A 774-nucleotide genomic window follows, 5' to 3' on the forward strand; every position below is an offset into this window, starting at 1 on the left:
AATCAACATGGGCCATGCGTGAAAATGGGATCGGCTCATAATTTGACAGGAAGATGTCAAGAAGGTCTGTATAGACTGCAGGTGGCACATTTCTTGGGAACTCGATAAATCCAAATGACGACACGATTTTCTTGGTGGACAACAGTACAATTTAGAGCAAAAGCAGCTTTTTCCCTACTTACAATAGGATCGCCTTGTGTTGATTGAATGCTTGATCAAGCTCCTGTAAACCAAAACATGAAGCTGTATACGCACCTCTTTGTGTGCGGGGTCCACGTTCTCAGGCAGCTCTCCAGACAGTTTGTTTATCAGCATTTCTGGTGCATATTGTGAGATGGTTTTACTCTCCGCACCATTGGATCCCTGTCATGAGAAATTACAATTTGAAGCAAATCTTTGATGCAAATGTTGACTGAAATGTGTATTATATGCAAGGGTACAAAGGATCATACAGAATCAACTTTAGTGGGTAATGTAATCTCCCCTAACTCCTCCTTCAGCTGCTCATAGGTTTTGCCACCCTAGTACAAGGATAAAAGCCGTGTGTGAATTACAGCAAAACGAGTTTTGTTCATCAGCAGAGAATGACTCCTTAAATAGTAGGCCTGTAAATCTCTTTCAGAATGTTTATACAATACAAATCCAACCTACGCTCCATTTTGTCGCGTCCCAGGCCGTGAACCACCCAGTAAAGGTAGGAGGCTCAAAGCCCTGCTTCACCATTATCACAGGTGTGTCAGGGTCCCGGGATCCAGGATGAGTCCGCAGGTATTC

At 43.5% G+C, this 774-nt stretch overlaps 1 protein-coding gene across 1 annotated transcript; it reads right to left on the reverse strand.

The window, feature by feature from the left end:
• Positions 1 to 255: 255 nt before the first annotated feature.
• LOC107735403 (advillin-like) lies at positions 256 to 735 on the reverse strand (the record flags this gene model as incomplete). The annotated part of the gene is made up of 3 exons (XM_016547094.1): positions 652 to 735; positions 453 to 521; positions 256 to 363 (listed from the first exon to the last, which is right to left on the reverse strand). Coding segments are annotated over exons 1-3 (249 nt in total), but the record flags the coding sequence as incomplete, so codon positions are not given.
• Between the last annotated feature and the right edge of the window lie 39 nt (positions 736 to 774).

The sequence above is a fragment of the Sinocyclocheilus rhinocerous genome, unplaced genomic scaffold, assembly GCF_001515625.1.
Source record: "Sinocyclocheilus rhinocerous isolate Xijiao unplaced genomic scaffold, SAMN03320098_v1.1 C36032102, whole genome shotgun sequence".
NCBI lineage: Eukaryota > Metazoa > Chordata > Actinopteri > Cypriniformes > Cyprinidae > Sinocyclocheilus > Sinocyclocheilus rhinocerous.